This window comes from Saccoglossus kowalevskii, chromosome 3 (assembly GCF_978046115.1).
Source record: "Saccoglossus kowalevskii chromosome 3, keSacKowa6.1, whole genome shotgun sequence".
Lineage (NCBI taxonomy): Eukaryota > Metazoa > Hemichordata > Enteropneusta > Harrimaniidae > Saccoglossus > Saccoglossus kowalevskii.
In genome coordinates, this window is record NC_140643.1 from 15,614,345 (window position 1) to 15,640,163 (window position 25,819).

At 35.5% G+C, this 25,819-nt stretch overlaps 3 protein-coding genes and 1 pseudogene across 3 annotated transcripts in view; 1 reads left to right on the forward strand and 3 right to left on the reverse strand.

Moving 5' to 3' along the window:
• The first annotated feature begins 1,113 nt into the window (after window positions 1-1,113).
• LOC100375193 (FAD-dependent oxidoreductase domain-containing protein 2-like) lies at window positions 1,114-4,253 on the forward strand (annotated as a pseudogene).
• Window positions 4,254-7,367: 3,114 nt separating this feature from the next.
• LOC100375048 (GDP-fucose transporter 1-like) overlaps window positions 7,368-25,819 on the reverse strand; it is a 57,987-nt gene continuing 39,535 nt past the window's right edge. Inside the window, exons 4-6 of the mRNA XM_006824118.3 lie at window positions 17,944-18,060; window positions 10,606-10,714; window positions 7,368-10,509 (exon numbers count right to left, since the gene is read on the reverse strand). Coding sequence (XP_006824181.2) covers window positions 9,953-10,509; window positions 10,606-10,714; window positions 17,944-18,060 — 783 coding nt within the window. The 3' untranslated portion in view covers window positions 7,368-9,952. The remainder of the gene's footprint in view (window positions 10,510-10,605; window positions 10,715-17,943; window positions 18,061-25,819) is intronic.
• Window positions 13,521-14,513, reverse strand: LOC144364580 (melatonin receptor type 1B-like). The gene has a single exon (XM_078014487.2). The coding sequence runs from the start codon at window positions 14,511-14,513 to the stop codon at window positions 13,527-13,529; it is 987 nt and encodes a 328-aa protein (XP_077870613.2). The 3' UTR covers window positions 13,521-13,526.
• LOC144364579 (kappa-type opioid receptor-like) lies at window positions 21,412-22,545 on the reverse strand. Its single transcript, XM_078014486.1, has one exon. It carries the CDS (start codon window positions 22,543-22,545, stop codon window positions 21,412-21,414), a length of 1,134 nt encoding a protein of 377 aa, XP_077870612.1.

Sequence of the window (25,819 nt, forward strand, 5' to 3'; positions counted from 1 at the left end):
GTTGCCCAGACAAACCTTTCTAACTTTGACATTTTTAGACATTGTTAGACGATATTATCGATAATATCGGAGAGAAACGAACTCTCCCAATAGTTGCCCAGACAGACCTGTCTAACTTAGACATTTTTAGACATTGTTAGACGATATTATCGATAATATCGGAGAGAAACGAACTCTCCCAATAGTTGCCCAGACAGACCTGTCTAACTTAGACATTTTTAGACATTGTTAGACGATATTATCGATAATATCGGAGAAAAACGAACTGTCCCTATAGTTGCCCAGACAGACCTGTCTAACTCAGACATTTTTAGACTTTTTTTTAGACATTTTTAGACGATATTATCGATAATATCGGAGAAAAACGAACTGTCCCCATAGTTGCCCAGACAGACCTGTCTAACTTAGACATTTTTAGACTTTTTTAGACATTGTTAGACGATATTATCGATAATATCGGAGAAAAACGAACTGTCGCCATAGTTGACCAGACAGACCTGTCTAACTTAGACATTTTTAGACATTGTTAGACGATATTATCGATAATATCGGAGAAAAACGAACTGTCGCCATAGTTGCCGAGACAGACCTGTCTAACTTAGACATTTTTAGACTTTTTTAGACATTTTTAGACGATATTATCGATAATATCGGAGAAAAACGAACTGTCGCCATAGTTGACCAGACAGACCTGTCTAACTTAGACATTTTTAGACATTTTTAGACATTGTTAGACGATATTATCGATAATATTGGAGAAAAACGAACTGTCGCCATAGTTGACCAGACAGACCTGTCTAATTTAGACATTTTTAGACATTGTTAGACGATATTATCGATAATATCGGAGAAAAACGAACTGTCGCCATAGTTGACCAGACAGACCTGTCTAACTTAGACATTTTTATACATTGTTAGACGATATTATCGATAATATCGGAGAAAAACGAACTGTCCCAATAGTTGTCCAGACAGACCTGTCTAACTTAGACTTTTTTTAGACCTGTCTAACTTAGACATTTTTAGACGATAATATCGGATAACGTTAAAAAGTGCAATGTCGCGCCTTCCTCGGACTGTGGTTCACCAAAGCATTCACAGATCCACGCAGTCATGGCTTCCGAGAATAAGAAGATGCCCGGTAAGAATGTCCATGGCAATTGCTTTCCTAATCTGTCAATAATGTCGTTCTCTTCGCGGTAGGAACCTAATTTTAGCTAGCCAGTTTTAACCACAATTTGCAAACACGCATTACAACTCAATGTACATTCCCGCAATTTCTTTTCTCAGGTCAGTACGACTACATCATTGTTGGTGCAGGTCGGGGTGGCTGTCGGATGGGTTATTTCCTTGAGAAGAAGAAGCGTAGTTACGCAATCCTGGAAATGAATGACTTACCAGGTTCGTTCTTCGCAGAACACCCACGTCATCGTACTTTGATATCGATCAATAAAAGATTCAACCCATTCCCGGAGCCCGAATACAACATGCGACATGACTGGAACTCGTTGCTAAGCGATGATCCCGAACTTCTCTTTACTAAATACTAGTACTCCAAAGAGCTGTTCCCCAACGCCGATGATCTGGTTCGCTACATGAGTGATTACGCCACCAAGTTTAACCTCAATATTCATTACAATACTCGAGTGGAGAAGATAAAGAAACTGGAAACTCAACAAAAACCCAGTGAAAATTTCTCTCTGCAAACGTACTTAACATTTCATATTTGGTGTAATATACTAATTCTACATTCCATATATACATTATTCCTCATTTGGTATGATATATTAATCTAACCTTTCTTTGACAGGTGATCTCAGAGCAGTGAACGATACGGTACTTGACATGTACCAGTTGAAATCTCTGCACGTTTATCAGGCTGTGAACTTAATAGAAGTGGAGAAACTAGATGAAGGTTACGTTCTCACCATTGACGATATTGCTCCACAATGGCGGGAAAGTCAAGGCCATGTTAGAGTCAAACTTCCCCCATATGATCACGTGATATGTTGTACTGGCTTCAATTATGTAGATTTGTCAATGTTTGACGACAATTGCAAACCAGGTAAAAAGCTATTTCGAGAAATGTTCGAGTTCGATATCAGTGCAACGTAGATTTGCTTACTAACTCAGTGTGATTCTATACGATTCAATACTAGAAAAAAAACCGATTGACAATGCTGAAATACTAATTACTAGTATTAATGATGTTTTCTATTTTTTGTATTCTCATATAGTAACCAAACAGGACGACAAGTTTCCAGATATCTCCAATACTTGGGAATCTAACATCGACAATATGTATTTCATGGGCACAGTGATGCAGTGCCGCGACAGGAAAGCTGCGTCCGGGTTTATTCATGGGTTCCGATACAACGTACGTACACTTCACAAGTTCCTTGAAGAGCGTTACGAAGAAGTTCCATATCCACGCGAACTCTATCCGCTTGACATTAACACACTCTCTGACAAGATCTTGGATAATTATATCACTTATTTTCGTGTATATTTCATGTAACTTCGGTAGTTTTAAATAAAATACAACTTATGTAACCAGCATTAATTTTAAGAAAAAAATATTTTCGTTTGCGGTGTTACTGCATTATTTGTTCTTCCTTTCAGAACGCGTAAGTGTTAGTGATGGTATATATCAAATGAATAACGTGTTGTGTCACGTGTTAGCCATTCCCGACTTCGATCCTAACATGAAGGGTGAAATTAAAGCTGAACTCTACCAAGATTTGCCCAAACCATATGTACTTGAAACTGCCATTAAAGGAAGATTCGATAAATACAAGCACGTGTTCGTTATTGCACTGGCATACGGATTTGAAGAGTAAGTAAAATACATACAATGTAAATAAACTTTACACGACATTTTTCGAAAATCAAGAAAATTGAAAAATAATGGACACCTTTGAATATTTTATAGTGGTTTCTGTGTTAAAATTTCACTACATGACATGGGATGAAAAAGTAGTACTGTGGTTTGGACATCGCTCAAAAATTGTTGGTTTATTTTTTTAGTACTGCTCCCTCGGAAATAAAATGCTAATTTTTGTTACAGCTGAGAATTCTTACAAGTTTCAAAGCAGTGTAGTTTGGGATTTGTTAATCTAAATTACACTGTATCTATCATATCATTGCCCCAGATTTTATATTATTACATATAATGTTGAATAATCTATCTGTTTTCTTACTAGCTTTGGAAAAGATGGCAAACACGCCATGGATTTTGCTCACTTCCCCGAACTGAACGCTACTGATTGTCAGGCATTTCTACATCCCGTTATTACCTACTACAAGGACGGTGATCTGAAGGATGAACTGAAATTACCAGAGTTGTTAATACTGAGATTCGACGTTCCATTGACTCTGAACCAAAACCCAGACGTGGGAAATAATAGGATGAGGAATTTCATCAATAAACAGGTAATTATAGTGACAATCAGAACGTTTTTCTACTCACGTATATTCATCCAAAGGCTAACACGGTGGCTCACTTCTTCATCCACACACTTCAGACAACACATTGTCATAAATTGATGTACTAAAAGACAGAAAACAGAATAGTGTGGAGCTGTACGCGTTTACTTTTTCACGCTGGTCCTACACTCATTTAGTACTAAAAGTGTATTTGAGGATGGAACAAATAATTATATAGTTAGATCACTATCCAATTGTAATCTGTTAAAACTTACTGACTGATATGTGACTATTTTATAAAAAATCAACTGTGATATGATGTTATAAAACTGATAAAATTTAAAAAAAAACTATATTTGTGATTTGTTTGTTAACATTTTGTAAATTGAGATTCACTTTCGCAATATTAGAGTTAATTGGGAAGCTACCTAATTGGGTGGCTTAGCTTAGCCCCTAACAGTCAGACCAATCAGAGAGCAGTCTGTTTTGCCTTGTTATATTCTTCGACTAAAAGGGGCAATTACGATAATGTCCGTGCCGAGAGTGAAGCCCGAAAAATTATTCGTTTTTTGAATAAACTCATCAACCGTCGCTATGAACGAAATCATGATATCTGGTAATAACCCACGCCATTTATTCTCTTACAGCTGAATCTAAAGCCCGGACAACATTTGTATGAAGGATTCTTCATGGAGAAAGTGACAGACAGGGTCACTCCCTTCACAGAGGACGAGAAAAGAAGAATACCAGACCTTAGTATATTCAAGTCTTGCATTCCATTCAGCATCGACTTAAAACCAAAAATGGCGGAATTATTATGTTTGTAAACATCAACTCACTTTTAAAGTAAATTACTGTAAGTGAAATCGCAATATTAGCCAGAATCGGTATTTCGACATAAAGCTAAAAAAAGCTAAAAATCAAATAGTTCGGTCCATGTAATACCCGAGAACTCACAGTGAACGGAAATCACCCCTTACTATTCTGAAGTTTATTAGATTTGCCCTACAATAACTTCCTCAACTATATACGTTTTACGATTACACCAAAAAAGAAAAACATGAGTTAGTCGCAACTTCTGTTTGAAGACAACACAAAACAAAGGTCAGGAGACAACAGTTATATGTATACTCACGATTCACGCATCGCTGCCATTTTTTTTCTGTTTATTGGTAGTAGTATTGTTAAACTAAAATTAATAACAAACTATTGTAATTGTTGAATTTTTTGAATAACAATGTATTTGGTTGATATTTAAAATTAAATATTTGCGAATAGAAATATTCTGGTAATTGTTATTCAGTCTTAGTATGCGTGTCGTCATAAACAGGGGGAGGGAGGTACTAGTGTGTACTCGTAATAGAGTAAATGACACCACGTAAGTGATCAGTTTTGAGATGACTCGTAATAAAGAGAGTGACACAAAGTGTTTAGTTAAATATGCTGCGTGTATGAAATCACGGAATGATCACGGAAATGTGTTATTGGGTTGGTCAATCTAACATAAACCACTGCGAATATCAAGGATCTGTAATTTGGTCATCATGTCTGGTTTTGGTGTCAATTTATCTCCTTCGTCACTGCTTCGAGGTGACCTGAATGCTAATTACCAACGTAATCGCAGTACGGAGATGTTTAGCAAGTAAATAAATTGTTCCGACCGTGGAACGGGAGAACATAGCGCCCTCTATCTTCGCTCGTATATTTTGGTCGAAAATATTATCCAGCGACTTTAGTCAAATTCATTTATTTTCGTATTAGCCTGTTTTCTCATTAATCTTGCCTAAGGTCGACCCAAACTTTTCTTTGTTAGCTTCCAAAGAGTTACAACGTCATTATTAGGCCGGTTAGAAAACATGGACATGAAACTTCTACAGAGACAAAAGAAAATCCAACTTCATGTGTGCTACGTGCGTTCTAATCTTCTGTATGGATATTCCCATTACCACATACAACTTGTAGATTTATAACATCTGAAACTGTTTTATTTTTATTTTTGTATATGTTTGATGAGCTATGCTGTGCCAATATTCACATTTGTCAGTATTTAAAGGGTAGACTTTGCTAGATCTGTTCTAAATATGTTGAAAAATCCATTTACATTATTGACACAAATGTTGACAGGTCATTTTTTACTTGTAGGTAGTTTTGTTTCCTTGTAGAGAAAATTGTCCCTTTTTGTTTCACTTGCCTGTTTCGTAGCCTGACATATAGGCGTGAGTAGGCAACAAACAAACTGTCGTGAATGATTACTCTTTGATGGCTGTCACTATCTGATTGGTACAGACAAAAAAAAAATCGTCGGGGAAGTAAAAAACTACATCGTTCTGTCAGGCGCGTGTTAGGTTCAGAGCACCGCGGAGGGCGCAACTCATGCGACCTCGTCAGGCTACCTGTGTTCATAGTGGAATAATTTTCAGTTTCATTCGTATCAATATAATGGACAAGGCTATTCAGTTTTGATCAAATGTAATTTTTCTGATTATATTCTAACCACAAAATTTCCCCATTTTGTGTGTGGCTACACCCTGGCAGGGCAGCCATGTTCAGCTTCTGGGACAGGAGAGGATGCAACAAGTGGTCTTGACATAGTTTTATTGTCAGATTCACAGTATTGATCTTGCCGACGAGACGGGCACTATTCCGTCAGGCATTGGTAGGGTCTGATGCTGTTCGGCCGGGGGGGGGGGGCACTGACGCCCGCATGTCAGGCTAGTCTAAAACGTTCAGTTTTCTTTGGAATGTATATTTGTCATGTCAGAAGTGTTCATTGCGGATCTGAACGTGATGTTTCATTCGAGTTTTTCTGTATTTATCTGCCAAATCTCGACGTAGTTTATATCGTCAGAATGATACACGAGTCGAGGATGGCGGGCTGTGTATCTAAATCGGCCCAACTTGGAGATTACAATTAGAGCCGGGCGTGACTTATTTAGGTTTATTTAAATATTTAGGTTCGTGTTAACACACAAAATTTAGGCCGGACTAAAATTTATAGTTTCAACACCAGTGATCAGCCATCTGAGCAAAACTACAGAGTACAGTTTCCGAGTGATCTTTGCCATTGCATTCTGTTTTTAGTTTACATTTCAGATATTGCTTAAAGCGCGGTATTCGTCGCGCTGTGCATGTGCGAGATATATGGGTCTAATATAAACAAAGATGGCGACTTTGACTGTTGCGCAGATCAACGAGTACGAACTGACACGTTTCCTAGCCTTAATTGAGTAATTTTCATGTTAATGGAAGGTATCGAAAGAGTCACCGGCGGTAATCAGTGCAAGTCGCGACCAGGTCAATCTTTATACTTGTGATTTTCATTTGAAGAGCGCATTGGATTTTGGGAAAATCAATGTTTATCAACACAAATGTCGAACATGTGCAGCGCGACGACTACCGCGCTTAAAATCGCATCATATAATGAAAAATCTGTATATGACGACCGAAACTACACATAGAACGTCGGTACGTTTACTTCCGGGACGTGGCAATAGCCACATTGTCTCCTGCCACGCCCGTGGCAGTAGCCATATTGTCTCCTGCCACGGGCGTGGCACGAGACACTCCGAATTTATTATTGGTACATGCATAGTACCATGGTTTTTTTTATATAAATAGTCAGAATGGGATACAGCATTGCTAGATTGCCATTGGTAGGGGGGGGGGGGGTTGTCGAGTTCCTCTCCAATTAATTAGTTCCCAATTATTATTACTTGTTTTCAGAAATGAATTCTGAGCAATTCAAAATACGAATAGGCCACTTTCCACCCCAACTTATAACCTCAATAGCGGAAACGCCACACATTAGACATGATGAGAGCCGAAGTGAAGCGCCCCCAGCGACGATGCCGATTATACTACGGTAGGTCAAATAATATTGACCAAATAAATCTTTATAATTGAACATGCTCAGAAGAAATCAGAAGACTATCAGCCATGACTTAGGAGTAAATCTGAGTCATCGATTGCCAAAACATTTAATTTCTCTTCTGTTCAACATAATGCATGAGTGACCCACCAACACCTTATCAGTTTTGCATTTGATAATACAGATTCTATAGCCACTATCAAAACAAATGTTAAAACTAAAATGAGTTGATATGAATCAGTTTTTTACACCCCAATGTCAACTATATATTAAATAAATTAAACATATGAAACTAAAGTAAATAATTCAAGAAAACAAAGGCAAAATAAAAACATGTTTACCGTAATACATGTACATGCATTTGTATATTTAATATTTAGTCAAATTTATGGTCATTTTATGACAATATATAAATGAGTAATTAAATAATTAGAAGTGATGTTATCTTTCCAATGTCATCATTGTGAAAAAAAAATGTTAAAAAAAAAAAAATAACAAATCAGCATTGTACATTTATTATTAGTAATAGTTACAGAAAACTTGTGTTTTGCCTACAAATAAATCTTGCATATTTATTCAACAATTCTGTTTTCGTAACAAAAATTGTCACTTGGCAGCATTCCCGTGGAAAGCCAAATACAGAGATATCATTAGAGTGGTACTAATGGAGTCTACACAAATTTGATTTCATGTCATAGACGGCGCAAAGTGTCATAATTGTTGCAGAACCACAAAAAAGGCGACTCAAAATGGGCAAGAAATAAACCATATTTTGAAAAGGCATCGGGAGTCCACAAATGAATGCAACATTAAGTATATCGACACGTTGATATACTTTTTTTTTTTTTTCTAAAGCAAAGTGAATGTTATTAATCCATATATATTGTATGAGAACAGGGGCATTTGAAGATCACAAAATATAATTAACTGCATGGATATGAAAATGTCAAGCAGTCATTCTGTAAACTTAAATTACCATTTTACTGTTGTATACCGGTAGTACAATTTTTTCACATTTCAGAATATTGAACGAAATAAATGTAAACCTTGACAGTCGAAAAATTTATTTTGTACTTTTAAAATACAAATAACAGATAGGTTGAATATTGAATTGAAATAAAATGTAGCATATTTTCTCTATCAGTGGCTCATCTCCAATAAAAGTACACATAAACAAAAACAATGCATTTATTGTGTTACTGCATCATTGAAATAGGAATTATTTCTTGCCGTTGCCCAAGCCTCTGTCATTTACGTCAGCATATACGCTACTAATAGAGCAAATATGGTAGCTTTCTCAAGATGGAACAGTTCACACATTCATAGAGTTTTGCAATAAGAAGGATTTTATTTACAGCAAGTCATTATCTTACAAGAAATATTCATGTATTGTGATGTTTTTTTTTTTTTTTTTACAAATTTACAGTAATTACTTGGTTATTAATGGTACATCCAATGTTGATTCTGTCCACATTATAATCTCTTCATAATCGGCTTTTATATAAGACAATGTGTCAATCTAACCCCTATTTTATCGCAAATTATATTGTGTGTAGAATCATCATACCTCATTGCACTGAGTGCCTAGATACGAAGCTAGTAATATCTCATTTTATCATCAATTCATTAGGATTTATGCTAACACCATACAGTATGGGATGTCATAAATATCTATGTGACATTCCACTCACTATATGCCTAGGTACGATGCTAGTAATATCCCATTACCAATTCAGATTTATGCAAATTATGTTCTTGGGGGGGATAAAATACTGTGGTATCAGTATAATTACTAAGTAAGCTTCCCCCATGATCACGGCAAACTAAAGGTGATCAGCAATTTAACAAGAAAATAACTGACAGCAATAAATGATAACATTGTACCTCAATATCAGGGCTGTAAGTTAGCGAAATAACATTTTTTTTTATTCTGAGCGAATCATGCACGTCTTCATGCAAGTTTCATCAACTGACTTTTTTTCTATTCATTAACCCCTCCTCCCCATCAATTAATGCATTTTGTTAAAACACTATTAAAATACCAATGTATATACATAAATATAAAATACTTTTATAACCCTATGACATCCCCCCCAGAAAAAAACAAATACAGAGAATGTTCATGTCTAACTATAGAAGGGGATATTAAAAAAAACAAAAACAAACTGAACTTACATGTGAAGTATGTAACCCAAGTTCCCCCAGGGAACATTAAAATTCATACATGAGTATCTGCACTGCTCAACACGTTTAATATTTTTATTAGGTACAAATTTTGATTTTTTTTTTAATCATACCGTTTTGTGTACAGAGGTTATCTGGCTCTTAACCCACTCAACATGAACTAATCGTACTTGCATACATATACAAGAATTAATGTTGATTAATTTGTTGCACCAAAAAAAACACAAAAAAAACACACATCAAAGTAGCCTCCACCTAACCTTTCTACTGTCTTCACATTATTGGAACAATGTAAACTGTTGACTGGCAATAAAATTATGTAAAAATAACCATTTTCTCAAACCCTTTTGGTAGTGATGATACACTCTGACCATTGTTTCGTAAATGCTGATCCCAACAAAAAAATACACTCTAGTACTCTAGTAGATTTGTAGAAACTGAGAAAAAAAAGCAGCCGGGTCAAGTCACCACTGTTTAAACACTGTTCTCTTTTCTTTCCTCTTCGTCTTGGTTTATGAGCTCTACATCTTCTGCTTTCAGAGCTTTAATGTTCGCTTCATGCGCCTGTTTCATTTCCATGCTTTTTACGTGTGTGTACGCGCCAGATCCGATGAGCACAAGAGCATTACTAAACCACCACAGCATCGTTTTGATCTCTTGGTAGTGGACAACGGCAATAATGGTCTGTGCACAAGCCTTGGCAGTGCCGCTGATATTATGCGTCAACGGACTTGTGTACTGAATTTGAAGTCCAGTGACGAACCCGATAAAGAAACCCATCAATCCACCTATGGTCATCACCGCCCAGAAGACCACATCGCTGATTTTCTGGAAATGAAATAACACTTGAAATTCCCCAGTCAGTAAGATTAATGGTATAAATAATATACAGGCGTTTATGTTGTTGTAGTACTGCAGCTTTCCTATACTACCCTCCACAGCAGGCAATACTTTCTTGGTATAGATAGCATTGAGGGAGACGCACATGCTTGCCAGGACGCCATACACGACACCCATGTAGTTCAGATCACCTGGCAAGAGAAACAAAATACAGGTTAGGCCATAAGAAAGGGTAGATGCCATCTTTTCTTCCATCTATGAATGTAAGAGGATTAGGGTAGGTTTACCTGTGTTTCCTTCCTGGTCGACGCCCAAAATAAAACCAAATATGATAATGCAGCAGCAAACAATAGCCTTCACTGAGGTTGTTTGTTTGAGAATCAAGTATGAGAGCATCTGTCGAATAGAGAAGAAGAAGCGAGTGAGTATGCAATGCTGTATTGATCATTATTAAAAAGTTACCAAACGGAGAAACTTTTAATGCAAGCTCTGCAAAGGACTTGACTATTGGGATATTGTTGTCAATAACATGTTGTGGGTTGTATGTGACATATAAAAAACATGTGTCAAAGTCATTGTTTGAACTTCAAAGTCAAAGTTAGAAATGCAGGGATGAATGAAAATAAAAATACAATATAGTGCAATAGGCCAGGTTATATTTAATTTTTAATTTACATGTACATGTATCAATCAGTTATTTTTTTTTTCACCCCTTCATTTCACATTAATGAAACAAGATGTTTGATTGGTTGGAATTTCATGCGTCCTTAGATGCCTAAATCAATTATCAGTTGCATAATGTCAGAGATTAAGAGAAAGTTGTTCTGAGAATTGTTATTGCCAGTTGTCTGGAATTGAATATATTCGTTTATCTGAATAGTTTTATTTAAGCTGCGTAGGTATATTTCAGAATGTACATGACATCACGATGACATTGATATCACAAATTCTCACAGTTTTGGTCTTAAAAATGAGTACCCAGTGAAAATATGATTCGTCATTTTCTAGTTTCTCTATTTCTAAAATACACACGGGAACAGTAAAATGTACACATGATCATTTGCTGCTAGGAGCTATTATATGCGGGTTGGTGATCAATGCCATGTGAATTCACATATTGTATGAAAAACTACGTACAAGACTCAAATGTGCAGCATGTGCAGCATGGGACCCACATCAAAGGCACACAGTTAGGAAGACATTGAATGAATCCTTCAGCGCCAGATTCACAGTCAAAATATCTGTTTAATTTTTTGCAGACACTAGAAATGTGACAAATGACATCCGCAGCCACTTGTGATAACCACCAGAGTATGTTGTATACATATTCCTGTCTTGTTTGTAATCGCTCAATGTATGTAGATGTCAAAATAACGTGAGATATCATTCAGGATAAACACTTATGTGTCCATTACTGTCAAATGTAAAAAAGTCTCGTAAGTACATGACCGAAAGCTGTCGACAACTGCTGCGTTATCGCACTCAAGCATTAGTGTATAAGTCCAGTCTGAGTGGTACAGTAAAGATGATGGCAAATATCAGAAAACACTGATGGCAGCATATGAATATTTATTTTGCGTCTTGATACAAGTGGGAAACACAAAATGGATGGAGGTGGTACACGCAGAACTGAGCAAACATAACGTCATATGACGTACATAACACAATAAGATTTATTATAATTTTTTTCAAGATATACACAACAAGATTTAATAGCAAGGTAAAAAGTAATTTACAACATTTTAAATAAAACAATTGTTCTCAGTGCTTTATATATATCATTCAAAAGTACAGGTATTCATAAGCTGATTAAAAAAAAAATTATTGAAACCTTTAATGTATTTTCGATATCATTTTTTTAAGATGCTCAAGTGATTGTGATAGAACAAGTTCACAAGAATCATTGATGTTTTTTTTCAACAATGATTTGTTTTTTACTGATGATCATAAAATATGTATCTAAAGAACACAACATTCCACTCCTGACAATCACCGTTACTAGGCACCATACGATTCCACCCTAGTCACACTATCACATGCTGAGATGCTTGTACATGAACTGACTCAAATTACCATATTGGTATATATAAAGAAATAAGCCACAGCAGAAATACATTAAAAACAACTGAAAACTTGATCCTGAGAGAGAAGCATTTTAAAAATATGAAAAGTTTTTTTTTTTTTGAGTGCAAATTGCAAGTACTAGTGCTGACACAGAAGTCATTTCCAGTTTGAGACTACATGATAGGGCCCTGCGGCCATCTCCCTATCAAACAGCAATTTTAATGCGCTATCCTGGCGTCAACCAGGCTCGGTCGAACACAAGCACCTGTGGACCTTAACCAAGGTTCCCCCAAAATCGCATTCGTTAGTGAATGAATCTTGGCCAGTGGAATTGGCCTTCCCATCGAATCTGTGGCTCACTCACCCAGGGGAGGGGTCTACCCTTTTGATGTTCAGCCTAAGGTAGAATTTGAACTTGGGTCTACCGATCACGAGTCTGATGCGACAACCACTATGCTACCAGTGACCGGTACTGTATAAATATGAAAAGTTGAACTGTTTTCGCAGGAAGCGATACATTTGTGAGAAACTTACAATTTAGTTATTAAATATGACCAAACATGTTAAAAGTATTAACAAAAATAATTATTTTTAATTAATTAATTATTTTTGGACATAGCTGATAGTAGAATCAAATGTACATGTATTAAAAAGTGTTTCTTGTCAATTAAAAAAAACATAAAGGTGAATGGATTGATAGCATCTGAATATGCAAAAATATGGTAATAGAGGAGTCTATTTAGAAAATTTATGATACTGTGGAATACTTTATTTTAGCTGGAATTAATTTTCGCTGAAAAGGCTTTTTGGGCCTGTTGTTTGGAATTTATTTTCACTGATTTTTGATGAGTTTAATGTGAAATATAGGAAAAAAAGTATATTCGCTGGATTTTATTTTCACGGAATCATCCCTTCAGCAAAAATAGGGAAAATAAATTCCAAGCGAAAATAAAGTATTCTACAGTACTACCCAGTATACAGGTATATTACCATATTCTGATTAAAAATTCTGTAAACATCACAGGAGTGACACAATTCCCTGTCCATCATCTCCAAGTACAGTTTGAAATATAAATAAGAAAAAAATAATTTGGCAAAAAACATATCTTCGGCAAAAAATGAATTTTTGCGTCCTTTGAATGGTTTAATTGCTGCAACAACAAGTCAAGATTTTCTTGTACGCAGACTTGAAATGTTTATTTCGCCATGAATAAAGTATAAAGTTCATTGACGAGTTGGAGTACGCGAACAACGTAAAGGCCATCCACACTCCTTGATTTGCCTGTCTATCGGAGTCAATCAAAATGAGCAAAGCGTAAGGTATCCAGCAAATACAAAACACGATAAATATAGTGAATAGGTTCAACGCTATCTCAATCTCCTTTTTTCGATTCTGTCGAGCCAATTTTCTTTCCGGGGAGCTACAAACACCTTGAGGGTTACTTGAAGTCTCATCTGAGATGTTACCTTCAGCTGACTGTTCCACTCGCCTTTTGCTTTTCCACACGTGGGAGAAGATTCCAGCATAGCAAAATAATATAATGCAGCCAACGGTGAACAAGATGACACTGAGCACAATAAGATAGTGAAATGAATCGCAAATAACTTTACAGTTGTGAGCCATGCTGTCAAATCCGTAGGACCCAAAGCCAAATATAGGCGGAAGGGAGACTGCCAGAGGGAAGATCCAAATAACGGCACACAGAGCAACTGTTCTTGCCGAAGAGTACAAGTTTAACTTCATCGCGGCTGGTTGGGTAATGCAGATGTATCGGTTAAAGGCTACAAAAGCCAGACTAAATAAAGAAGCGCCTTTAAGTAAAACATTCAGAAGACCCAACATTGAACAAAGTTCATCACTGAGCGGCCAATCCTGTTTAATCACACCGATCATATAGAAGGGCTCCAGTACCAGGCACACGGTGAAGTCGGCGATAGCAAGATTGGCCACAAATATGTTAGCCGTGTGCTGCAGATTTGACTTGGAGGCAATCGCGTACAGGGTGAGAAAATTCCCAACGATCCCGATAGTTGAACACACACCGAGAAACAGAGCCTGGAAAATCACGGCGATGGTAGTATACTGTTCACCTTCGTTGCACGAAATGGTTTCATTGTCATCGCCAGGCATGGTAGATACTTGAAGGATTTACAAAGCTTAAATAGATATACCAAAATACTGCTTCGTGACTAGCCTCTAGTTTCGACTATGCTGATTGGGATCGCTGCATGATTTAAAAGGCAGAAAACAGTTTTTCAACAAACATGTTAAATATTGAGTGCCAACATAATTTAGTGTCTCCTTCTCAGTAAATTTATCACTTGTACACACATTAAATAAGCTGATCAGATCACAGCTGCTGTAGTAGCAGCCAAAACAGTTCTCCCAACCAGCCTGATTGAGACAAAATTCAATACTACCGGGGGTAATAACAAAAAAATATTTGATACTCTGCCAAATTTTCCAGGAAGTTGACTTCCTCATTTGCTCACAATACAAAGAATGCATAAAATTGATTCAATGGAGGTCATGTGGAACATAAATATGATTTTTCTGTTATTAATAAGACAAATAAAACTTGAAGAAGGTCACAGAGGTTAATGGGCGCAATATCCTGTCTACATTACCGAAGTTGAATGCGTGATAAGCACCTGACGTGTTATGTTGAAATGGTTTGATGGATTTATTTTATCTTTAATCTACTGCACATGTACCCATGTACATTGTACATGTATATTTCATTTTTAATCTTCAGCCATTAATATTTTATCGTCTCCATTATTTGTTTTTTTATACTCATATTTGGCAGTTATTATAGAAAACAGCTGTATGCTACGGTTCGTTTTAAATGCAATAATTACAAGGTGTTCTAGATATATTAAATTTTACATACATGACCTCAAGCAATTTTATTAGCAATAAAATTAACATGCAACAACAGGGCTACATGTATCCACACATTGCAGCCTGTCAAGGAAATAAGAAGATGAATATTATTGGAAGTCAAAACAAGAAAGGATCAATCATAATATAGGATGGGCAAAGAAGAGATTCAAAAATGAATCATGAGGTGGGTTGGAGGCAGAGTATAGTAACAGTACTGTTGAAATATGGAGATAGATAGGAGGTAAAGTAGCGATGTTGAAAATGAACTTGAATAAAAAAACGATCTTGTGAAGATCACTGTATGAAGATGAGAGTTTTCTGAAAAACAATTAATGTGATAGTGATGAGGCAGATAGAGAACCAAGCAGTCTGTTTTGCGAGTAAAGCTACATGTAGTAGGCTGAGGGAAGATTCTAGGAGTATTGAGATCCCCCTAGTGTGTCCTGTACATTGAAACTCACATAGAATGTGTTAATGGAGCAGAAAATGAAGAAGGTTACAATAATACTGTATGGAATTTTAATATAATATGGAATTTTTTTAAAAGTTTGGCGGACTTTATGAAGCAGCTGAATGAAAATAAATAGACATATATTCAATGTCAAACAACGTGATACGCATTTTCAATCAGTACTGTATTACGTCATGTACTACGAGGAGAAATGTACGCTATGTGATAATTGATGGATACATGCATGAACTTTGTCCCACTAGATTTTTTGTTTGAATTTCATTCGCTAATGTTTTTGAATTTATATAACACAAGATCAGTTCTTAAATCAAATTTATTCGTTCCAATGCCTGATTCTTCTCACTGTAAACATAGTAGAATATTGGAGGTACATTAATGTATGATCAGAGGATATTATGCAGTATTACATGTCTTTGGAAATGTTTTCGAAACAACTTTAAAAGAGCTCTAAAATTGAACATACTAATTTGCTAGTTTAAGAGGTGGCATGTAAAACAGTAATACCAATAATTGTCTACAAAATTGATATGTAATACTTTGAGAAAAATTTCATATTATTATAAGGGTTGGACATAATATTTAAGTAGTTCAAGTAAAGCTAAATATTATGTTCCTCGCCATGATTTTTCTGAATTTCACACTAGTATTATGTGTAATTTAATTGTTCATAGCAGAAATGAATAAACAAAGAATCAATCAAAAATGAAGCCAGTGGAATTGCTTAGAATTCATACATACGGTATATTTAAAGTATCAAGTATGTCAATTCTTGGGGGCGGGGCTATGTCACAGAATGTTCTATGTATTTCTATGGGCTCTATTCAAGCTGCTGTGAAACAGCTAAAGTTGAGAAAGCAGCACAAACTCAACTCTTAGTTGATCTTGAACAACAAATTTATATAATACGTCTCACATGTTGGGGTAGTGTTGTCTAGTTGTACAGTTTATGGGAGTCTCAACAACTAGCCCAATGTATCGTTTCGATCTTTGTTTTCACCGGAGATAGTTGCCAGGCAGTGAAAAATGCCTGGATGTTTGCTCCTGAGAATAATCTAAATACACCAATAAAGGTAAAAATACTTAAATTGTCATCGGCTCGGTATTCATATTAATTTTGCGACAGACCAATTTTGACAAGTAAAATTGTAAAATTTCGTAGCAATCTTTCAGTGTCAGTGAATTTTGAGAAATTTTTTCTTCACAAATGCCATAAAATTCTGAAATTTCTAGCAGCGAAAATAAAGCGATTTAATATGGTGTATGCAGAATATGCATTTCCTAATTCTAAAATCATCACAGGGTGAACACATGGACCGAAAAAGCAGCAGAAGAAAACCACAATATGTCTTTCTTTACATATTAAAGTAGGGATGAGTCATTAGCAGCTACATGACTCAGGAAAGCGTTAAAAGGTAATACATGTATATCATATAGTATGAAAAGGCCTATAAAACATCGCCATGACGAAACTGCAGTAGACAAGATAACAACAGGATACAGGTAATTACTCGGTGACAGCTCGTAACACACATGGATTAATTTATCTTCGCAACACACGAGTGACAAACGAACGAAATAAATTATAGAACTCACAGGACATTATTATAAAAATATTTTTTAATGCTTGGAGTTGGACTGAATAGCAATCAGAACAAATATCTTGTGCATAAATTACCCATCTCACTCGCTTATTCTGAATCTAGCTCCATTATCTTAGATAAAGAAGATGAGATATTAACAAATATGTTCTATAGAGGAAGTCTCAACAATGTCACTTGTTTTAAATGACTTCACAATAAAGCACAATAAAATGTAATTAATCATTCATAAAAATGATTGATTCCAACAAACAAATAAACACACAAAAACTAGAATAGCGACAGACATATTTATGACTGCTGTGGCATTGAAATAGTTTGCCAGGTCTTAGTGCAGGCAACAAACCTGCCAATAAATCATGGTGCAGTAATGCAGTTGAGATTGAAATTATCGGTTTGTCTGTGCATGTTTGTTTCATTTGATCCTTTTACACACTGAATGACGTGCTATGATCATATCTGATGTCATCCTAAATATAACACTGAGAGTATAATTATGCAATTTTTCTGAAATACATATTATTTATTAGGGCTTTGTGGTATTTTATTTAAATAAATCTATCACTATATTTAATCAACAAGTAAAATAAGTTGGTATACTTACCACATTGAAGACAGTGGAGAGAGATCTACCAACGTTGTAAAATGACACACCAACATTTTTCAAGCAGAGATTGTTAAAAGTGATCATACCAACAAACACTGCAGACAGCGGCAACACCTGGAGAAATAAGCAAAACAGAAAACAATCATAAAATTATGATTGCCAACTTGGCTTGAATGGTTTTTAAATACATTTTGAATAGTTTCTTCAGAAAGAGAAAGTTTTTTTTGGGGGGGGAAGGGGTAGCTAATCAAAGTAAAGACAAAGTAAATTATTTGTGTTTCCATGCCAACAGTTTCAAGCTTGATTGTTGTTTCCAAAGATACAACTTACAAACCTATTCAATTAAGGATTATAAAATATATGCTTTACAAACATTCACCAACCCATAAAATCCAATCAGTGATTTTTTTTTTTGTGAAGAAAATAAATTTGGACCAAAAAAATCCTTCATATTGAATGATATTCCAAAATAATTGTAGCAACAATTCAGAGCATAAACTGTTAATGGGCCATTCCAGTTTATATCTGCACCCCCCTGTTGATGAGATCGGATTTCCAGCACTGTATGATGGGGAAAATACCCCGGAATTCCAACTGCATATGGAGAAACAGAATCTGGAAATCCAGACAAGTATGTAAAAAAAAAAAATCCTGGAAATCCAGGCAGTTATGGCTTCTAAATAAAATATGGTCTAGTTTATCTCGCCACATACCGGTTGATGAGGTTGGATTTCCAAGACTGTATGACTAAAAAAACTTGTATATGGTAAAAAAATTGGGCCAGTATGAAATAGTTATTACTGAAATTAAATAAGGATGTGGCACAAATGAGCTCATCAATACTGTCAATCAGGACTAGTTTGGATTTCCATTATAAAATATAAAATTTTGAACTTTAAAAAATAGTAAATTAGCATATGACAGTTATATTTGGAAATCCTACTCTGTATGGTGGGACAAAGGAACTCATCAACACCATAAGTAGGAACTATAGTTTTGGATTTCTATTAGTGTATGGAGAATGGTGATTTGGAAATAAAACTTTGTATGACTTAAACACCCTTGGAAATTATACCCTGTATGAAGTAAACACACAAGCTCATCAACATGGGGGGGGTGCGGATATAAACTGGAATGGCCCAATGTATGCAATTAACATGGAAAAGATGATCAAGTTTTATTATTTCAATCAAACAAGTATGTACAAGTATACTGACCACTGAATATTGTACACTTTCTTGCACTATAGGGGAAACAAATGTATTTCTATATGAACAACCACTGAAACACAATATAAAGTTTGGGTTTCTCATAACACTTGTATAAGTAAACCATTTTTTTCGTCTATTGTTGAACATTTCTTAACCTTTTCACCACCAGTTCACAAAATAGTCCCATTTATAGTGTGCACTTTCCTTCAGAAGATTTTATTGATTCAAATTTTGTCTGCTGGTTTCAAAATTAATGTTCATTTCCAGAAATATTGAAGAATAAAAGAAAAAGTGCAGAGAAATTTGGGCGAGAAAGTCAACCCATCCTTTAGGGTTATACAGCAGATGCTAAATTAAATAATTATGTTTTTTTAAGAAAGTTCAATTTAGTGTCCATTTTAGATTTTTTTATGATCATAACACTAAACTACAAGGCATGTTGTCAAGAGAATCGTTTCATAGTGCAAATGATAAATTTCACCAAGTAATTAAACAATTGAGCATGAGTAATATTTCTGCAAATATTTTGGTGAAACTGACACATTTTTAGGAACTTTTGAAATCAAATCTTTTTCAAAATTTTGGACAAAATATGAAAAAAAAAGGTATGCTGAATTTTACACTCAACCAACACAGTCTTAAATACTCTGCAACAAAACATTGGAATTCATTGCCTGATGCATTTAAAACCATCACTAAGAGACATATTTATAGCAAAATTAAAAAACTATCTCTTAAAAATTTGATTTGTAATATTTTTTCTCTTTTTTTCTTTTTTTGGAGATTTGTGTGATTAAACTATGATATTATATATACAGGGGTTATGGACTCGACTAGTTCTGATGAACTATATCTGTAATCCTCACCAAAAAAAGAAAAGTTATCTAAGTAGAATTCGTTATTCATTCATTCATTTATATGTATTTACTACCTGTGCAATTTCTAACTTTATCGTTTTTTTTTTTGGTGAAATAAATTTTATTCATTCATTCATTTTAATATTCTGTGACAGTGGTCAAAATACTGTATTTGCTCTATTATAGTAAAGCATGTGTTCGGGTATATTACAGAGGTGTGTCCAGGGATTACGTTTTGTATTTTGGTATAGCGAGTCTTGATGAGAAAATTCAGAGGACTTGACAATATATTCTGTGTATCTTTATCCCTTTCATGTTCCAAAATGGGAATTCCTCCTTATTATTGGGGGCCCTGGGAAGCAGAATTTTTTGGGTTAACGTAATACCTGGGTGTGTCAGAGAGAGGCAAAATAGGGATAGACTTCATCCAGTGTTCTACCCAGGTAGGATTTGAACTTGGGTTCACTGATCTGGAGTCCGATGCAACAACGCCACAACATTATCATAGAATATAATCCAGTCTTTCCCTTGAACGTAATCTCTTTATCACCAGGCCCCACATATACTGTCAGACCAATGTCAAGTACTTTGCCATGTGCCATGATTTGCCAATGAATCATTTCAATTTGGTTTGAATTATGTAAATAGACTCAACATCAAATGTACAAATCATAGACATACGCACATGTACACCATGAATTGAGGGGCAATAAAAAAACATGATAATACATGTACATTAACCTGTTTGAGTGCTGAAGCAAAATTTATTCTATTTTATCTATACATATACATATACCTATTTAATTCAGTCCCTGTGAATCTAATTTGATATGGATAAAAGTTTTGAAATTTTTTTTTGACAAAATCACATGTATATGGATTTAATAATAAAATTGACTTCTTTGTGTTAGGCGATGATGACCTAGTGCAATGCGATTTCAAAATGTATTCAACAATAATTGTCTATGTTATTACAAATCAAGTATAATTTGTGGGGACAACAAATCATTAATAATACATCTAAACCAGAAACTTTGTTGATGGATAGCCATGCTGGTGCCAAAATATATAGAATGAGGTACCCGAGTTGCATCACATGGCCTCCAGCACAAGATTTTATATACGTAATATTAGCGTTACATCACACAGCTTTTCAGAAAAAGATTTTCTAAACGTAAATTTAGAGTTACATCACAATGTCTCCAGCATGTGAATTTATCATTACACCACAGGGCTTCTAGCACGAGATGCTCTGTACATAAATTTATGGCAATTTTGATTGTTGTAGTATATAGCTGCCCTGTACAGCTGTTTAATATTAAAAATATATCAATATATGCATTTGTATTTCCATATCTACACATACACTGAAGCAGTATATAGCACTGCTATATGCTTTATAGCACTGCTAATTCGGCATCATCTCCATCTACAAATGCTAAATTAACATTTTCAACATTATTGTTCACAGTCGCAGTTTGATCATTAACAACAAGACTTTTTCCTGATCTCAATTTCAACAAACTAGGCACGATGACTGTTGACCTCTCAGTTGTTAGCACAGTTTTCCAGCAACAGCGACAGTTTGCAAATGTTTTCTTGAAAGCATGTCGGTATTTTGAGCTGGCGGCATTGTAAATAATCGGGTTTACGGCAGAGTTGAGATAGAGAAGGATTCGGCAGATAAACCATAGGTGGACGTGGACATTTGTCGGGATGAAAGTCGATGCGCCGAGCGCGGCCAACACCAGCTGTAGATTTAAAAACGTGTCTGGAAAAACGCAAATGAAATAGACGAGAGTGGTGATTATGAGTAGTCGCACCACCTGGTGACGTTCACGGTAGTAGTTGCTAATGCTCTTGACTGATCGGGTCACTTTGCTTTGTTTTCGCATCTTAATAATGACTAGAGAATACAGAATAACAACAACAACCATTGACACAAAGAACGGCACCATCTGACAGATTGCAAATGTCACATACACTCCAACGGTCAGGTGAAAGCATCCGACCAAGTAAAATGCAGAGAGGACAGTTGCGACGACCCAACTAGCAATGATCAGTCCAACGATTCTCTTTCGTCTATCTGCCTTGTATGCTTTGAGGGGGTGACATATTGCAAAATATCGCTCTATGCTTATCAGTCCGATTGTGAACATAGAGGTGAACACCGGCACCATATTAAACAGTGTCCAAAATACGCACAGTACCTTCTTGTCCTCACCTGTGATGACTTCGTGAATGGAGCCATACTCGAAAGGCACACACGTTGCTAAAATCAGGAAGTCTGCAACACTCAAACTCAGCAGGAGGTAGTTGGTCAGAGTACGCATGGATTTAACACTCTTGAAAACGTACATGAATGTGGCATTACCAACAACTCCAACAACAGCAATCACAGGTAAAACACTAAGAAAGAAGATCACCAGTCCCCGTTCAATCCATGCCTCCTCAGTTTCAGCAACGGTGGTGTCATTCATTTCAGTAGTGTTAGATCCCACAGACTGGTTAGAACTTCCGAAAATCTTCATAATCACAGTACGTGTCAACAGGAAGAAAGTAACAGTAAAACTAAGATTTCAGTATTAAGCCATATATTGAAAATCCGGATCTTTAACGAGCTCAGTCAAGTTTTTCGCAGAACAATAATCTGTCAGCATTTCCAAATATACATATTGGTACAGGTCGCCATACACCAAATTAAGACCATGCAGTTATCGAGACCAGAGACCTTGGCATAAATGTGCAGCTTTCCATGCATCCATCCAAAATTTCACAACGAACAGGAGCTAAACTTCTGTAACAGACCCACGCAGGTAGACTCGTCAATGTCAAGTGTTAGACCCGTAATGCATCACTTAGACATGAACATGACAGAGACTGTCTTATACACACCAACCAACAACAAACACAGCTAAGACAATACCAACTATGCAATGGTGTGTGCAAAAGACGGGAACATACAGCTGTCAAAGTTTGCCCTCAACAAATTACAGATATCAAAGATATAAACTGGTTATTCATAATATTTCTGATTTCTTCAGCAGATTAGCTGAAATTTGGTATTTATGATGCACAACGAGGTATATATAAGGAAGGAAAAAAAAGATCAAATGTCACAGTTACTAGGTAGTTCAGTTTGATATTCTTTTAGATTCGTAAAATAATATTGACAAAGCTCTGCACGCAACAGGAACTACTTGATGGGCTGGTCCATTAGGTTTTATCAACGGAAAGCATGTGCACACTAAAGAATTTCTTGAATGTCTGAGTTCACAAATGATGTCACTAATTATTACGTAATGCAATTAATTATTCGTGAAGACATTAGATTCCAACAAACAAATAAGTAAATAAAAACAAGAATAGTTGTAGACATATTTATAACTGTTAATTTATAATATTTACCAATAGCTTTGTTAAAGGGCGACAGTCGTCGTGCCGCATCCTGTTCGATATGGGACTCATACCGACGTATACAACGAGTGTAAAATACATTGTTTTATTTACATGAAATTAGAACACGTGCTTTGTGACAACCACTGCGCTTTAAGATAAGGCAAAAAAAGGGGTTTCGCTTCTCACACATTTGTTTGCAATTCTCTGTACCGATAACGTGTGCCACACACAGTAGAATACGGGAAATGTTTGTTTTCTGTTCCAGAGAATTCCAGTCAATCCAAGTATATCTTTTATACATGTATTCAAATACGTTATTACATTTGACATATCTTGTTGCGGTTTTGAATAATCTTGTTAACAAAAAAGTAAAATTAATCATCGCATCATTTTTTCATACCTAGCATAAGCTGGCTTCAAAATCACAATATATCTAAAATGTTCAGAGTCAATTTACCTAAATATGCATCATATTATTAACAATAGGTAATACTACAAGTAATTATATTACATTATGCTCAAGTTTAAGAGTCAGAGAATATGGAAATTCAATTGAGTCAATATTAAATAGCAAATACATGAACTATTAGTTAACAAGATATTATTAAAAGAATGGCTGCCACTAGTCTCCTATATTGATTTTAAAAAACGATGTGCATATACACCAGTGGTCTCTGTCAATCTATAAAGTTTGAAGTGCACTCATCTTGGAGAAATGATAATTGACATACCAAAAGGCTATACTTTCCTGGGTTTGGACTACTTTGGGGCCTTGTCAGGTAAGAGTGCAGTAGCTACAAAGAACTGTTTATTATTGGCAGGACTACCATAACTGCCAGTAAAATAACCAAGCCCTTGCCACAACATGCTTCTATTAATTTTACACCAAGGTTCATATGCTTGGAGTCAAATAAAATTCCAACTTTCCAGGTGTATATAGGTTACAAGATATTAACAAAAAATAAAAATGAATTAAATATGCAAATGAGCCCATTAATTAAGTTGAAACTCAATATTACATAGCACATCTCTTATATTGACAGATCAAGTAAGTCTATAACAAGTTTGGTCTTATTTGGACTATTAGTTCACAAGATATTAAACGAAATTCAAAATTAATTAAATATTCAAATTAGCTCATTAATTAAATTGAAAGTAGATATTGCATAGCACACATCTTATATTAACAGATCAAGTAAGTCTATAACAAGTTTGGTCTTATTTGGACTATTAGTTCACAAGATATTAAACGAAATTCAAAATTAATTAAATATTCAAATTAGCTCATTAATTAAATTGAAAGTCAATATTGCATAGCACACATCTTATGTTAACAGATCAAGTAAGTCTATACCAACTTTGGTCTCATTTAGACTATTACCGGATTCTGCCGTAAATTCGCCCTGTGCCGTTAAACGGCAGTTTGGGTTTTTTGAAAAAATTAAATATTACCCAGGGCGATTTTTCGACAGTTTTTTAAGGTATTATTTTAATCTTTTCTAATGCCTTAAAGTTTCACCGTAGTCATTGACTCCTATTCAAGAGTATGATGTTTATTGTGACTAGCGTGAATGGGTAAGCTTTGTTTCGACAATGAGCTGTTATCACTGTAAACAATGTTAAATTATTCTTCAAATGCTCAGTTTATCTTTTGAAAACAAATCATGCCGCTTTCTCATCAAAATCCAAGCCAAAAGATCATACAACAACATCGGCAAATCTCTCCCGTGCTGGGTTCAATAACATTAACATATTTAAATGAGCTATGGTAATTTGAACACGCTGGCATCATCCATAGTTTTCATTGGTTAAATAGCGATTTGACCTCTCAGGTCAAAGAATACCGTTCCAGGTCAAAACATGGCGGATATTCATTTCTACAGCATCGAGCGCTTAAAATGCGACCGGAATCATTCGCTTACGATGAAATAAGTTGAAATTTATTTGCATTTAATAACAATTCAACGAATTTATTTTTTTCTCGTTATTATAATCATTACTAGGTAATAATCAACAATTGTGAAACACAGCATGTCCAGATTGAGCTACCGCGATCATTTGCTACTAAGCAATGCAGTTGTGTTCGTTTTGATTTGAAACTTCTTTTAATTGTATGTGGTGCGCAAGGTTGGTTTATGTGATTTGTTTGGAGAAACATGCGCTGGGTGACATTGTAATAGAATTTTAGGCGACCTACTTTTTAATCCAGCAAAAAATGTTTTAGATTAACTTCTGCAATAGTTTCTTGCGTTTCGGGTGGCCCAACAGCGGGCGTTGAAAGGTGTCCTAGGGCACAGGGGCCTGACGATCTATTCGTCTCAATGCATGGACGCCCTCAAACGCCAGAACTGCATTTCCTTTCTTTGCCGCCAGAGTTCTCAACTATTCATAATCATTTGAGATAAG